This window comes from Caloenas nicobarica, chromosome 1 (genome assembly GCF_036013445.1).
Source record: "Caloenas nicobarica isolate bCalNic1 chromosome 1, bCalNic1.hap1, whole genome shotgun sequence".
Classification (NCBI taxonomy): Eukaryota; Metazoa; Chordata; class Aves; order Columbiformes; family Columbidae; genus Caloenas; species Caloenas nicobarica.
In genome coordinates, this window is record NC_088245.1 from 115,382,847 (window position 1) to 115,395,820 (window position 12,974).

Below are 12,974 nucleotides of genomic sequence, written 5' to 3' on the forward strand. Positions count from 1 at the left end.
CCGTCTTCTTGCTAGTCCCTTTTTCAACTTCACAAATACCAACTCTCTCTTCTCTTAGATAGTCCAATAAACACACTTATTTTAAGTTAATGCAATCTTAGAATTCACAGCCTTTGAAGATAAATCTATTTCAGACCAAAGGAATTACTTCCTTACCTGAAAAACTTGTCTATTTCATCAAAATATATCAGATTCCAACAACTACAAAAAATATAATAATTTACCCCATATTTGAACCTGCTTTGAGCAGGATGTTGGACTAGATGGCTTGCAGAGATCCCTTCCGACTTGAGTTATACAATGATCCTAGTCTCTTCCCACAAGCACAGGTACACATGAAGAGATTATAGGTCATTGAGGTGGGCAGAAAACCAAAGGGGATGGGTGAGGAAGGGCAGGAGGCTGGTAAAGATGCGGCTGGGGAGGGTGGGCACAGGCAGAGATGTAGAGACAGAGAGGAAAGCAGAGAGACATGTTGCAGTTCGAAATATTTCTAGTCTCTGATGGCAGGCTTTTACTAGGCCTTAAAATATGGCTCTGCTTTCCAGCCTTCAAGGACAGTAATTAAGAAACCTGAAAACTACTCCCAACAGGCAAATAATGATCACATTTTATTATAACACTGTGTGGCTTTCCTCTATTTTGCTTTCTTCAAAACATATTCAACAGTTGTCCTAGATATTATTGATGATGAGATTCTATCAATATAATTTATGTTCCTTTATTGTCTAGTGTTTTGTCTGTTCACTCATATTTTAAAAGCTTCAGAAAATGTTCTGTAAGATTTAGGTTTGTCCAATATATTTCAATAAACATTACCTAATCATTTATATAAGTTTTCCTCATTTTCAACAAGAACACAAAAGATATTAAACTGTTTTAAAAAATTAATTGCAGTATCTCCTTGTAATTAATGAGAAAAATACTATCTTGAAGATAACATCCCTGTTATCACACTGAAAATACTGATAATACTGCAGGATATAATATAATTTTTAGAGGTAGAATGTCGACTACTTACAGTTTCTTAAGGTAATTTGTTGATCAGAGCGGTGAAATGCCAAATATGGGTATAAAGTAAGAAGGCAATTCTCTGCTGTTGCAGCAACTTGAATGGAGAACCTGTTCAAAACAAAATACAAAAGTGATAGCTTTCGATTTAGCCATGGTAATCAAGGTGTTTCAGCACAAGAATAAAAGACAGAATAAAGGTGTCTGGATAATTTCTTTCCTCTTCTATTCTAGCTCAGTAGGAGAGTACACAGATGGGATTGCATATGCTAAAATGGTGAAGTTTAATATAGTATTTCCACTTCATAGTTTTACTATGAGCATGAATGTATCGTTCATCGGGAAGTCCAAGAGTTAGCAGAGATTTTGTGAAATAAATGAACTCTGTCTCTCTGAAAAGAAAAAAACAAAATTACAGCTGACATTTATGAGTGTCCTAAAGGAGATTGCTAACTTCCTATCCTATACTTTCGACAGGGGAAGTTTTTTTGAAAAGCAGCATCTATTTTGATCTAACATTTATTCTTTAAGACTTTACAGAAATCTCAAAATACATATTTAGAAATAAATATTCAATTTAAAAAGCAATGAGATATTGACTGCTGTTGCTAGAATATAATATAGATGTACATGCTCCAATGTTCACTAGAGTGTCTGTACTGTCTGTAGCAGCAATATCCATTTGTAGTAATCCACCTTTTCACCTTTTTTTCATACTTCACCTCAATCTCTCGGTATTCAGTCAACAAGCAAATTATTGCCATGAATGGATCCCTGTTAGACATCTGTGTATATGTTCTTAGCTCATTGCAACCAACAGGTTGCTGAGCTTAGTTCTTTGTCATTACATAGCTGGTTTTTTTACTCCACATTAATGTATTGAATAACATTAATATTAATTAAAGAACATCAATATTAATTAACTAGCATTAATATTAATTAGCTATTTTGACTAAGCTGTCAAAAATACAAAGAAAAATGTATTTTAATAATTCAAACAGCATGCTGATATCCATGTTGCTTTAGTATACTGAGAATTACACATATTGAAAATGCACTTTGCACAGAATAGAATAAAGTATTTTCCATTTTCTTTAAATTACAAATTGAAGGATAAATTCATATTTAATGTAAATTTAGATTAATATTAAAAGATGTCACAAGACCTTTCAGATTAATTTATACTATGACATAATTAGCTTCTACTGCTTCGTTATAGAATAAAATAACCAAGGAAAAAAGAAATGTTTTAAAACTACTGGAAAGTATCTTTTCTTTCATCTTTCCTATTTCTTTCTCCAAACACAACATTCTTAGATACCACTTTCAGGGGAGCTTTATTAAATAGAGAAAGGTTCCAACAAAACCCATAGCCATCTTTCTTGTTTGGAAATATTTACCTTTCAATTCAAATTTCATAGCTAACAGTTATTTAAATCAATAATCCAGCTCTGCAATGTTTTGTTTTGTTCTTAGGACATGTCAATCCTGTGTGAACTTGGCTGGGAACAGGGCAAAGGCCTTGGCCAGTTTCACCGTGTAGCACAGTATTTCTTTTAGCTAACTTTATGCTTTCTGCTTTTATTCACCAAAAATCTCAGCAGTAGGACATGAGCAGGTCAGGTGGCTATGAGGTATATCTATCTCTATCTACATGTGCAAAATGTACATTTTCACATGCTCAAACCAGGTGTCAGAGCATAATATTTTTTTCTACCTTTACCAAGCCATTTAAAGACACACAGGATCAATAACTACAACACGGAAGCATTTGTCAGCTTCCAACTTGTGACTTTACTGTGCTAAATGGCAATTCTCAATACTCTGCAGGCACACGTTAGGTTAACTTCAGATGACAGAATTGGGGGCAGGGATGGAAGAAAGCTGGATGAAAGTTAATAAAAGACATAGCTCTCAAGCTATATGAAAGTAACTCAGATGTCTGTATTATTGGGCTCAGTGAACTTTCTGATTTCTGCCTGAGGCAACCATCTCAGCCATCTTGAGATGTGCTAGAGAACAACTGCAGTATATCTTAACCTAGTTACCCAAATTCAATGACTGATACTGCTCAAAGCAAAGATACTAGTGCACAATCTAAAATATAAACAACAGCCATTGCTACAGAACACCTGTGTGCAAACAAATGCCTCAGACCTCACAGTGCCGCTTGTAATGGAAGCTCCTCCCTGTTTGGTGCTGCTAGCAATCCAACAAGGGCATGTCTCTGTGGCTGCTGCACCATTATAGTAAGGGAAACAAATACGCCCAGCCAGTAGCAAACTCAATGCAAACATATTCTTAACTAAGTGATTCAGAAGCTTCAGAGTGTTCATAAGATGAAAAAAAGGACATGGACAATGCTGCACCTGTGCTGGCTGAGCATGAGCTGTGAAGAAACACCAGGAAACTGCAAGTGTTATTAGTGAGTAAATCCCTGCCACAGGGGACAGAGATCCTCATTTGCCAACCTGACCCTTCATCTCAGGATGTTTGATGCTAGCCTGGGGCTTTCATCCAGGTTGCTGTTGAGAGGCGGATGAAGCTTGTCCAACCCTTGGCCCTGCTACAATTCTACATGGGCACCGGTGAAGTTGACGGGGAGACCTGGAACATATCAGGCACGACTGCACAGCTTTTTGGGCAATGATCAAGAGAATGGGGCACAGGTGGTCTTCTCTTCAATCATGTCAGTGAGGGAAAAGAGCTTGAAGATGAGTGGATGGATCCTGCAAGTCACCAACTGATTCTGCAACTAATTTGACAGCAAGGATTTAGCTCCTGTGGCCACGGGTCTACAACTGGTGCAGTGACCATGAGAGAGTGAGGTTCAGGATTCTGAAAGGAGAAAAGAAGGCAAAAAGCCATATCACAGCCCTGGAATTCAGAACAGCAGACTCTGGCTGGCAAAGATCCACGAGGATGAAGAAGGGACTGAGGAACCTGCCATATGGGGCGAGACAGAGTTGTGAGTGTTCAGCCTGGAGAAGAGACAGCTTAGGGGGATCTTATCTCCAGGTATAAATATCTGATAGGAGGGAGTAAAGAAGATGGAGCCAAACTCCTCTCAGTGATGTTCAGTGAGAGCAAAAAAAGGCAATGGGTACAAACTGAAATACAGGAAATTCTATCTAGTCATAAGAAAAAAAAATACCGTGACAGTGGCTGAATACTGGAAGAATTTGCCCAGAGAGGTTGTGAAGTTTCCATCTTTGGAGATATTCAAAAAACAACTGGACAACAGTTTTGATTCTGATTTCAGGAGGAGATTTGAACAGGGGACTAGATGATCTCTGAAGGCTCTTTCCAACCACAGCCATTCTGTGATAATCATTATCAACTACTTATTGGCCACCTGTCGACTCATCATCATTAAATATTTTAACATGACATTTTCCCAAAAAGTGGAATTTGAAAGGAAACTTCAAGAAGAATGAGTCAGTAGCTAAAAAACTCATCCACGTTTCAAAGGATGACACTCCATTCATAAGGAAGTATGGCAGAAAAAAACAAAGGTGCTAGGAGCTAAATATTTATCATACAAATTTCAGGCACTGACATATGGGGCACCAGACAAAAGCACACATATTTCCATACAAACATAGCAAATAGATTACAAAGACATGTATTCTGCATGTGCTTTAAACTGTCTTGTAACACTGATCTTTATTTATAACACCATTCATTAAGTGAGGTTACAAAGCTAAAAGTCTTGTGCAACATATTTGTTCTGTATTTGTAGCAGAGCTTAACTAAATAATATAAAAGTCTGTGTTATTCTATTAGAATGAAAAAGTACCTGTATTGTTAGCAAATATGAAGTGACTAAATTTGTTAAATTGTCCAGTGTATTCAGTTTTATAATGCTTAATAAAGCAAGTAAAAAAAAATTATCTACATGAACCATCATTGCCACTGGTATGTCAGTGTTTATTCTCTAATGCATGGTTCCAAAGAACACAGAACAGGAGAATGGCCATTAAATATATTTTGTTTACCAACATTTGAAACCTGCTGATCACTAAAAACTAAAGCTCCAACTGTGATGACAGGAAAGTACCACATAAAAGCAGTTGGTTCACTTAAATCAACTCTTTTTTTTTTTCATTTGTTTGTTTTAATGTTTGTGGAAAGGCAAATGAACCAAAGGAATCAAAACATATTTATTCCTTTTATTTGCTCTATAGCATTTCAGACATTTTCTAAGCAGAAACAAGTTATTTGTTTTGTATCAGTGTACTCCAAATGCTCTACAAATACAGGCATAGTTAAAAAACCCTTCTTCAACAGTATTCATTAACAGATGCAGAATATCACTAACAATTTCTAAAGAGAAACAATGCAAAGCCATTAGGATCTAATTGACGAATTTCTGTAGCAACATTGCTTGGGTAAATTTAAAACAATATTTAAGGGAAGTTCACACTGCTAGTTTAGGAAACAAAACAAACTTGACATGAGAGTGAGGCATTTTACAGATCTTTAAGAACAAGGAATAACCTAGGTGCAGGGAACTAGAAGCTGTAATTTAAAAATAAATGAAGACCTGCCGTCTTCCCTCCTCCCAAAAATGCTTGGACAGATCCAGAGATGACAGAACTGGAAGCGAGAGGAAAAGATGATCCATGCAAGCTCTGCCATTTGCATGCACAAATGAGCAGTTCCCCAACACTGAGGAGCCTTATTCTTTGCAGCAGGAGCTCAGGCTTCCACAGCAATTGAAATAATGAATAGTGACACACATGTGGTTTCACATGATACACAAGACTTATCCTTGGGAAAGTAGCCATGTTTTTTCTAGTAGCAGCAATGATGTCAGTTCTTAATTCCTGAATTAAGGCAGGGACCATCAAAATGGTAGAAAGCCACAGCACAGAAAAGAACAGGAGTGGTTAATGGGCTTGGACCACCCTGGTTTTCAAAAGCACTCCACCTATCTAAAACACCAATATATTATTAGGTCAGATGAATGCAGCAAAGAAGCATGCAAATATGAAGAACTCCAATATTTTCTAGTTCCCTGCTCTCTCCAAATTTAAATGACATTGAAAGAAATGGACAGCTGTCATTCTCTAAGGCACGCCAGCAGAATACATGCATTTGACATTTCCCAGCAGTGCCCATTAAAGACCTGCATGGCTTAGGCACATTTCCCAACAGCAAAAGGCAACGTACTGTTTCCGTCAGCAAGACACTGAGATCTCATGGACAAGAAAAACAACTGTAACTGATTCTTAACTGGGTACCTTATAGAGATTGTATGTCAGTTGCATCATGTTGTTATTAGAGGGTGAGATCCCTGACATCCTCTGCCTGAAGTTCCAGCCATGAACAACACGAGGAACATCAGAAATTGCATGAGTTTCCCCAGCTTCCCAATGGGAGAGGGAAGGAAAATTAAGAACTATAGAAGCTGAGAGGCAAGAACTTCAGCACATCTGTGTCATCAATGCTCACAGCGAGGTATCTACCCACTACATGTGGGGGGAGGGGTTGGGGATATTTTGCTGTCCAGAGCACCATTTCCTTTGTATGACACAACATGTATCTGTTGTTTACCATTTATTTTTTAGAAATAATAAGTTAAATGTCATTACAATCAGGATAGCAGAAAGCTTTCTTTCCTGCTAAATTATTTATCCAATCAGCAAATTAAAAGATATAACAACTGGAGGGCAAATACACAAACATTTTTTATTTTTGCAGAGGCCTTTTTTTAATTTAGTTTTTCAAGTTGAAGGAAATAAGTGTCATAGCTAAATATTTCTTCTCTTTTATTAAATACTTGCTCAACACATTCTTGGATTTTATATTATCTTTTACTTCTGTATTCGTATCAGCCCTATGCAAGGAAATGTCATTTATTCTGCTCTGGAGTCAAAGGAGCAAAAAGGGAGAATAGAGACTAAAAATAACATTAGAAAATAACTGCAAATTCTCATTTAAGGCAGTCATTAAATAAATATTAATGTACTTTCTTATGATCCATTTAATGGAATCTGTGAACACAGTAAATTACTTGCATAAATGACAACCATATATCTCTTCAGTTTTCTTTTACAGCTACATATAGCTTAGTTTTGCTATAAAACATGATTGCCTATCATCTTTCAAATGCTTTTTGTAAAGCAGCCAAATTCAACAATATCTATCCTCTACCCAATGTTCAGTCTGATTTAAAGAAAAAAAAAAAAAAGATAGATTTAATACGTACTACACAAATCAATCTTACTGAAGTTTTAGGCCTGAATTTAGAAAAGCAAAACACTGCAGAGCCTAAGTAAAAAATGATCAAAACAGAGTATTTGTTTCATCATACTCTTGCTTTGAAATATGCCTGGAATTAATTTTGCTTAGAATTTAAGACTCCTCTTCTAAACAGTTAAATACAGGACATGATATTGTACCAACATATGAAAATAACCTTTTAACTTGCTCATTTTAATTCTATCCCAGAACACAGATTATGAGTTGGAGTTCAAAATTTTAGTTCAAATACTTTAAAAATATATATTATTACTTTGAAAACGGAAATATAAAGAGAGACTACCTGACACAGTAATAAATCATCAGCAATTGATATTGTGAGTTTTCACAGTCTATTAAACAAATCAGGAACCCACTCAAGACCAGTTATCTTTCATAGGTGTTATAAAAGGTTATAGGTTTCATTATTATATTATCAAAGATATAGAAGGCCCAAAAATCTTGTCTTTCTAAAAGTCTCAAACTAACAAAGCAGCATAAATTCATTAGTTACACCATTTGAAACAAACTGCTCAAATGCTTAGATAATTAGTCAATGTTTGTAGTTTGAACGCATTGCATAGGTCTCCCATAGGGAGGCACTGGGAAGAATGAGGGTAGATATGCAGAGCACAAGAAATTGCAGCTGCAGACTACCAAGGAATGGAATATCAAAGCACATAGTAATATTAACACTAGTAACAAAACCCAGGTCTGTATAAATTATCATAGACTTAATCAGAATAACAACAATATGCTTAGGGTTAGAGAATCAGGCACGCACTTAGGGCTTTTCCAATTGAAGGAAATAATTTTTTCTGGTTATGATAAAATAATTTCTTCACAAGAGCCAGTATGAATAATATTACTACACTAATAGCTCACACAGAATCCGTTTGTTTTGGATGGAGTGCTATTTCATTCAGTTGTGTTCAGGTTTTGCATCATGTGCTCCTACAGCCCCCACACACATCCGCCCTTGCCTGACAGGAAATCACACATGCATTGGCAAAACAATGTTTTCAGTTCTGTCCTTTAACAAATACTTATGTACTACGTTTTAAAATACAGCAGCAATTTTGAAATAATTTGACATTCCTGGGCATTATTTTTTTCACCTTTGTGAGCAGGGATGCCTTTTAAAGTGATGACTTTTCAAGAACACATTGAGTTTGCCCTTAAACCGATAATGGTATCCTTTATTTCATTTTAACGGTAAATATAGAAAAAAGTTTATATTCTGTATAGCAGAAAGGGTTATTTCTCTGTAACAAGGCTTGAGAAGCTGCTACGGCATCATATAAAAATAGTTATTAAAACTAAATATTGTGCCTGCTCAGCAGCTATATTTCAGGCCACATCGTAAGCTTAAATTATCCTTTTCTCATAATTACCGCAAGCTTTAGCACACATTTATGAATCACATCACACACAATGATTAAAGCTTAGAATTAAATAAAATGAGTAAGAAATAGATTCTTGGCTGACAATCTATACAGAAAAATATAAAATATTAATCCAATGTGAGCAGCAATAACTGAAAGGTCCATAACCCTTGCATCAAATTAATATAAAATTTAGTTTTGTGCTTAGGAAAAAGCCCATTCTAAGCTGTAGGGTGGAGATATTTAACCCTCAAAATAGTTGCTTTACTGAAAATATTAACTGCAGGAATGACTTTTAATTACAACAGTACCTATCTTTCCTCCTCATGCAAACACCCATTCATCCCACCAAGGGGAGAGACGGAAAAATGCTGAAAACATTTAATAACAGATTTGATCTCTGTTTAGTAGGGGCAGGGAGACCTGCATTGCTTTTCACTATTAAAGTTACTTATAAAAAAAAAAAGCCTACTACTTTAAAATAAAAATAAGATGTATGTGAGACTTTCGGTGTAATTCCCCCTCGAGAAGTCTCCCTACCTCTACTCATAAGATGTGTCTTCTTAAACTCTTGGGTACCAGAAGAACACCTGAAGCTTGAGAGAGGATTGAAAATGGACTAATCCTTTGCAAGGCCATACCACTGCAACTTTGTAAAGATTTGCAAATAGGTGATAAGAACCACCAGCTCTTCCAGGTGCCATTAGAATAAAGCCAGAAAAGAGACTCTAAACCCATCACAAATATTTCATTAAAAAAAAAAATTAATTGTAGGAGACAGGGTCAATGGAATAAAATTTCACAGAGTTTGGATCAACTCAAAATCAGACCACTTTGAAATCCAGCATGGACTGTAAAATTTTAATCAGGTATTTTTGAAAAAGCAAAATATTTTGTAATAGAAAACAATGGGATTTGCTGAATCAAGACCATGTGTCTCCAGAGCAATCTGAGGAGACTGAAGTAGACTTAAGAGTTACCACTAAACACAAATGAGATACAAGACCTTAAGATGGCCACTTAGATGAATCTTACCTTAGAGTCCAAAGCTGAATTTTGTGTTTTCAAATTGCAATTCAGTTGCAAAAAGAAATACATTTCTATGTTTCATTTTCATTTTTTTCAGAATTATTCTTGAGTGCCTTTACCCAACCGTTAGGAGCTCTGTGTCTGATTTCTAACTTTGTCTGTTTGGACCCTACCCCCAAATGAATTTGAATTGCACACATTACCTGTTTTCTTCTTTATCAGTGAAGAACACATTCCCTGAAAATGACACTGGCTTGGATGATCTAAAGCTGATATGACAAATTAGTTCCTTATTTGTGCCATCTGATGAAGGAACAATATCTTGTCCTTCTGGGAACTGAATTGAAAAAGGGCAAATCCTGTCACCATCTTCAAGTTCGAGTTCTGGAAGTTCAACTTGAATTCGTGATTGCCTGTGTTAAAAATAAATAGTAATGGAGTTTGTGCTCACAGGATGACAGTGAAGTTGATTCACAGATACACTTACAAAACTGCTTTTCATAGTTAAATACAGAAGAATAACTTCAGTTTTGAAGTATAAATCAAGTGAATAGAAATTCCTTTAGCATTTAGATGCTAGTTTGTTTTCTACATATGTATCTGAACGTTTTATATTGACCCACAGCAGTTCAACATCCAAATGAAAAGCAATTTCTACTAACAGTGCTACAAAGGGCATAAATATAACTTCCTTACTGTAGGTTTCCTAACTCAAAGCTTTAGTTAATAATGATAAAGCTGTAGTATTGCACAACAAGGTAAAGCAAGTTTTAAAATAGAAATATTAAGAGGAAATTCGTGAAGATAATTACAATGCTTTCCCCAGTTATGTAATTTTAGGTTGCAGTTGTGAAATAAGAACGGCAGTCAGTCCAGGTCCTCATGGAATCATTTCAGTTCAAACCACTGAGTTACTGACAATAGACAAATCACTTGACATATGACTACAACTCAAACGAGGTAAAACAATAATAATTTGACAGTAAAGTTAATTTCATTAATTTATGGCAACTTAAAGAGTTTTGCTCCATATCTTCTGGTATTGAAATGATACCTACATAAGGATAGCAAACTAATATTACTGCTCTTTACTAAATACAAAGAGGAAAGTTGTATCTTAGGAAACAGAAAAGCATATTTTGATACAAATGCACAGGAGCACTTGGAAAGATTAAAAGATTAAGGTTTTGAACAAATTGGAATAGGTGTGGTGATGGGTTATTGAATTTAAATAACTGGATCAATTAATTAGGATAAGAGTAAAACATTTGTGCTGTCCTCTTTCGTACTTAAACTGCTTAGGATGAAAGAACCCAGTGATTTGTAACCTGTGGTGCAGAGAAAATAAAATGAAAACTTTTTTTTTCTGATCACAATGTGAAAAAAAAGAAATAAGATGGTGATCTTCGTATCTGGTTAAAGTTAAAAAATCCTGGTAGGACCCTCTTCTTAATTAATTAAAAGCATCTAACAGAGTGAATAAATCAGAAGATGGTCAATTCATGAAGCAGGAATGTTTTGAGGACAGAACACGGGCTTATTGAATGTACAGCAATATTAATTACAGGAACTTTCTCTTAATTACACAAACTCCTCTGCTGAGCAGAAAATTAATAGTAACCTTCACGAACAAAAATTAATTCACTTTTTCAGAGGAGAACAAAACCAAAAATTATTCAGGATTTCTGTAATAAATTTCCTTTAAGATTTTTACCTTAAATAATCTTGCGGAATGATAGTGATGGTTGTTTCAGTTTTCACATCCAGAGGAACTGGCATCAGCATTAGAAAAGGGGGATGAAAATTTATTTTTGGTGACTTCACAGTGCCAGACAAAGTTATTTTGTAATGTGATGGATTATCATTTAGACACACTGATATTTCAGATGAGTACGTCCCAGGACAAGCTGTTAAAAACATGGGGGGAGAAGAGGGGGTACAAAAAATCTGTATTAACATAAATACGTACAACCAAAAGAGCTATAGTAAGAAGGTTTTGGTTTAGTTTTGGTTTGTTTTTTAAAAAAAAAAAAAAAAAAATCAATGTTGCCTTCTCACTCAAAATGTAGCTTAACATAAGTAAATGTTGTATCAGAAGAACTATTAAGAAAGCTTAAGACACTTGCCTGTAGCAAACCAGAAATCCATATTTCTTTTTAATTTGGCAGATATTTTTCAAAGCTTGCATTCTTCATTTACTGTGTTAATATTCCTTTATATATGACAACAATGTAATGCTTCTCAGAATTTTAAGAATTGCAATCACATCATAAATTACACTAAGACAGAGAATGCTGATGTTGAAAAAAACATCAGAACCATCTGACTACCAAGATGAGAAAATTTGGTGCCTTTTAAGATGGCAATCACTACATTCTAACAGGTGACTCCAAAAGCTGTACTGTTGCCAAGTCAGCCTCACACAAGCCAGCAGGATGGGTTCTATCCTCCACTGAGAGCACCTCCCATTCCCTTGAGTTCTGCCCCTTCTCCCACCATCTTGGTAACAGCCAGTTTGCTCCAGGATGGAAAAGTACATGTTCCTTCACTGATACAAGGAGAAAGGTGCTTCCTTCTGCAACAGTTACACTATCAAAATGGTGTTCCAAACCATGCAGTGCCACTTCTCCAATTTTCAGTCAGTTCCACCTGCTGAAGAGCTAGCAAAATAAAGAATTTTGAGGGCCAACTAAGGAACACTTCTCGTATTTAGAAACAAATCTGCATGACGTGTTGTAAGACAACACAAAAACTATATTTTAATTTTTGAGAAAAACACCTTTCCCTTTGGTTCCCCTCTGTCATCAGATTAGTAAGTATAGAAACATCCTCGGCTAATATTAAAGGAGGAAAGAGATAGCAAAACAAATAATTTTGTATTTTATATGACTGTATGAGCACATATGCGTCACTGAAAAAAAAAAATACACAACAAGCTCTTCTGAGATCTGCTCAGACAATTATTTTCACAGCCCGAGAAAGAGCTGCCATTGTTTACATACACAAAGGAAAAAACCTAGTGTCTTCAAAATATTCTGTCTCATTCTCTCCTCATAAGAGCAAATTTCTTCACGCAGACAATAACAGCAGTTTCACGGAAGACTGGTAGCTCACCAGAACATGGCCTGCAGAACCCTTCTTTTCAGACCGGAAAACATGAAACTGGCAAAGTGAATGAAAGGGAAACTTGCTGCAGTATTTGCAACCTCTGACTAATTGTCTGTTAGATGGAAATCAACTTTAAGAGACAATACTGCTGAGAATGTTGTGAAGCTTGTGCTTCTAGGTTTCGATACAGCAAGA

General features: G+C 35.7%; 1 protein-coding gene across 1 annotated transcript in view; it reads right to left on the minus strand.

Annotated features, from left to right (window-relative positions):
• Positions 1 to 12,974, minus strand: part of CFAP47 (cilia and flagella associated protein 47) — a 311,215-nt gene that overhangs the window by 248,007 nt on the left and 50,234 nt on the right. The window contains exons 25-27 of the mRNA XM_065651976.1: positions 11,386 to 11,578; positions 9,875 to 10,084; positions 1,022 to 1,122 (exon numbers count right to left, since the gene is read on the minus strand). Of these exons, the coding sequence (XP_065508048.1) occupies positions 1,022 to 1,122; positions 9,875 to 10,084; positions 11,386 to 11,578 (504 nt within the window). The remainder of the gene's footprint in view (positions 1 to 1,021; positions 1,123 to 9,874; positions 10,085 to 11,385; positions 11,579 to 12,974) is intronic.